General features: G+C 35.8%; 1 protein-coding gene across 1 annotated transcript; it reads right to left on the bottom strand.

The window, feature by feature from the left end:
* Window positions 1–1,398: 1,398 nt before the first annotated feature.
* arl4d (ADP-ribosylation factor-like 4D) lies at window positions 1,399–3,800 on the bottom strand. Its single transcript, XM_063003087.1, has 2 exons — window positions 3,662–3,800; window positions 1,399–2,637 (listed from the first exon to the last, which is right to left on the bottom strand). The coding sequence occupies exon 2, from the start codon at window positions 2,500–2,502 to the stop codon at window positions 1,900–1,902; it is 603 nt and encodes a 200-aa protein (XP_062859157.1). The 5' UTR covers window positions 2,503–2,637; window positions 3,662–3,800; the 3' UTR covers window positions 1,399–1,899.
* Between the last annotated feature and the right edge of the window lie 207 nt (window positions 3,801–4,007).

A 4,007-nucleotide genomic window follows, 5' to 3' on the forward strand; every position in this document is an offset into this window, starting at 1 on the left:
GGAAATGGGGTCTGTACAAAAACATAAGACTTGCTTCCATAAAAACAAATGAAAGAAATCCAAAAATGTAAAAAAATGTAACAGTATAATCTGATTTCATAAGACCCTAGTAAACATTACATTTATTTTTCATTACATGATATGTCACTGCATATTATTGGCAACGTCTATTGTAATTTTAATTATTTTGTTATGGGACCAAAGAAACAAAAACGATTTATGCCTGTTACTGCCTGTTATACTTATAATGGAAAAGTGAATAAAAAATTATTTGCTATTGTTTATAGTGATTAAGTCTCTGCCAAAAGTTTCATGAAATATTCACAGACCTCAAAGTCTTTGTAGAAAAAAAACATGCAAATCATATAATATCCAGAAAATAGTCCAGAATTAATGTATTCAACACAAAACAATTTGATTACTAGAAGCAATTTGAAATTAAATTGTAATTATCTTTGGATATTAAGCAGCCCAGATGGCAGGGTTCATATAATAACTTTAATGGTCCGAGATATCCCTTGACATTACCCTGCAAACACATAAAGCCCAGTTACAATAAATCAATCCTGCTTTATTTCCCCACTGCAGTTTGGTTTAGGCCAAAACCAGATTACTAATTAATCCAATCAGTTCTGACACAGCTGCTTCCCCTGGAAATTGATAGTAAAGAAAATGGGCTTGGTGTCTGACTGAGCGCTGGTGGGGGTTGGGGCTCACACCATTTGCTCAAGCAGTAGTGTTCAATGGACCAATAAACAGCAACATCTGACCAATATTATATTTGCATGCTCATTTTTCATTCATGAGGTTTATTAACTTTTATGTATGAATAAAATGGTATGGAGTTGGATCAGATTTTAAAACCTGTAATGTGAATGCAACTAAAACCCCAGTATTGATTAGCTTCATTCTAAAATTAATTCTGTATAAATAATTATTGCTTTTAGTTTTACAATACCTGCTAAGCCCTTCTTTTGCATATCTTATGTAGCACATTTCCAGTCCAGCAATGACATCACTATAATCACTACACTGTGGTACCATATCTTACATCCCTCAAAGACAAAAATGTAAACAGGTCCAGTCTATTCATTAATCAGCTAATGAGGAGGATAGCATTCATAGTTGACAGTAGTGCTTAAATTATATCTGTACATACCAAAAGCCTATTTGCTACTATATTTGAGTATATAAATAGAAGAATTGTGTTTCTGTTTATCTTCTTATAGCCAGTTTCCCTACTCCACATTTCTGATGCCAAGGACTAAAACTAATTTTTCAAACAGATTCTTAGATAAATGTTTGTTACCTTTTAAATAATTTAAAAGTCTTGCAAAAGTAAATGGATTTTCTGGCTTTTTGTGTTAGAGCAATCTATAATTTATTTATTCTTCAGCATTACAAAACAATATTTACATCATGTGTTCAAATAAAACTTAACTAGAACTGTATATAGATCTTCATTCAAATGTTATTTAACTAACAACTAGAATATGGCCTTTAATATTATCAGTGCTGATATAAAACCAGTCCCACAAAATTTAAATAATTTGTGAGGTTACTATCAAAGCTAATCAGTCTTGCTAAAACAATGTTCTAAATTCAGTCTCTTTCCTTACCAAAAGGTACAAATAAACAAAATGTGTAGGTTTTAAAGACTCAAGTCCTGGTTTTTTTTACCTACAGCCTATTAGACCTCCATTATGGTCATCAACAGCTGCACAGCAAATACTAGATATGAAAAGCAGTTCAATACTGTGTGACAAAGGTCAAATCCATTTTCTCCAGGGCCATCAGAAACCATTAAGTTGTTCATCGATTCACTGCAAAATTGAACAATAATGCAGAAACCAGATGAGATTTGACAGCAAGAAAATCATCAACGTCTTTTAAAGGGGCCTATCTCTTTTTCTTACTGTTTCTCGTCATCTTTTTTCTTTTCAGGATCATCTCATACAGTTTCTCTAGGCCCAGCTGAAGGCCCTGGCCATCCACTGCATTACAGCCTTGCACATGGTGAAGGGTGTTGGCACTGAGTTCATGCACAGTCAAAATCTTTTCCACTTCAGAAACAGGTAGTGCAACCGGAAGATCTTGTTTGTTGGCCAACACAAGAACAGGCACACCCTGGTTCTCTGACGTGCGTGTGATCTTATGCAGCTCCACCTTAGCCTCCTCCATGCGCTCAGCTTCAGCAGAGTCTACTACAAAGACCAAGCCGTCCGTCCGGCGTGTGTACGACTTCCACAGTGGTCGCAATTTGTCCTGCCCCCCCACATCCCACACCTGGAAAGTAATAGCTCGTCCGTTGCCCACCGGCATTTTGATTTTCTCCATGTTGAAGCCTTTAGTGGGAATAGTCTCGACAAACTCCTTTAGTTTGAGGCGGTAAAGGAGTGTGGTTTTGCCGGCAGAATCCAGCCCAATGACCACCACATGGAGGGACTGGAATTGAGGCAGGAATGGTGTGTTGGGTGCAATCTCTGTCAGTTGGTTTCCCATCACAATCTGATTTTCTCACTCCCTTGTGAGAAACAGCAGACACGTCTATTAGGATTTAAGTGTTTGGCATTTGCACCTACTTCAAAGGTACCGGATGAAGACAGAGAGGTAATGGGTCTGGACACAGTGTTGGACCTAATCAAAGCAAAAGCAACAGCTGGTTATAATCAGAGACCTCAGCTTTACAGATGTTTACAGTACACATCTAAAAGAGGCTTCCAAAATGATTCATGCTTGTTTAGAATTTAAAAAATATAAGTTTTAATGTATAGACAGTTCTAGTTAAGTAAAAAACTAGACTACTGTAACTATTTGATGAAATACAGACCCTTGCCATGCAAATCACACAAAATTTATGTGAACAAGAATCATCATTTTTAACATATGAACATGTTTAGACACTTCCCATGCTATGTTTTACACATTATGTGCCCAAACTTTAGACTTTTTGTTCATAATGTAAAACGTTTGGTCATATTCAACATATAACATGATAAAAGAAAACTGTGCTTTTCTAGTGACATATTTCCATGGCATTTAAAGAACCTTATAACCTTATATATATCTCTAGAACAAAATGAGTATGGTGTACACTGCAACATAACTATATTATGCATCATTAAACTATAAAACAGTTTTTAAAATATACTTTATTACTTTTAATTTGATTTCAAAGTCACCCAAACCCTCATAAATGTGATTTATGGTGCCTTTATTTTCAATTTCATTTTTATATTATATTTATATTTTATATTGTATTAGAAATGTATTGGCTATTTAGGCATGGATTTAAATGTTTACTGGTTTTATTAGCAGTTAGGGAACCATGTACACAATTAAAAATAATAATAATAATAATAATAAAACAGGTATGCCCAGTTAAAACCAAGAACCCATACACATGTCCTATATTTGAGATAACCCCAAAAATCAAAAGGTTCCAAGGTGTTCATGCAAAATGTCAACAGAGCTCGTCATTAAGGTTAAGAAGGTAAATATGTAATTAAATCTTATTATATTAAAGACTATTTCGTATTTTATAAAGTCTGCGTAAAGTTTTAAATCCCAGCACAGAAAGCCGCATTGCCGAAAAACAAGCTATAACGTTACACCGTCTATCTGCGACGTTTTATAATCACAGCTGCTCAAAACTACTCACCCAAAAGCGTCTTTATGTCATGAATAATAAACCGGCATTTTATTGTAGAGAAACGTTGATATCCAGTCGAGTACTTGATTCAAAACAAGTCATTAGCTCAATTTCTCAGCCAGCCTGTTCTGCTGCTGCTGCTGCTGCTGCTGCTTCTCTGTCCCACAGGAGAAAAGCAACGCAGTCAGGAGCAGCCAGGAGCGCACTAGTTCTGGAACAACAACCTGCGCGTGACGTCACACACCGAGCTCTCTGGCGCTCCTTGGTGGTGAATCAGAGAAGTGCACACTCATGATTGTGTATTCAGATGCATTCAGTTCAAGGTAAAGTAGAACATACTGTATTAAACCGTTTG

Source organism: Trichomycterus rosablanca, chromosome 10 (genome assembly GCF_030014385.1).
Source record: "Trichomycterus rosablanca isolate fTriRos1 chromosome 10, fTriRos1.hap1, whole genome shotgun sequence".
Classification (NCBI taxonomy): Eukaryota; Metazoa; Chordata; class Actinopteri; order Siluriformes; family Trichomycteridae; genus Trichomycterus; species Trichomycterus rosablanca.

Bases quoted from the DNA above. Each gene is read 5' to 3' on its own strand.
- arl4d (XM_063003087.1), bottom strand. From the start codon at position 2,502: ATGGGAAACCAACTGACAGAGATTGCACCCAACACACCATTCCTGCCT.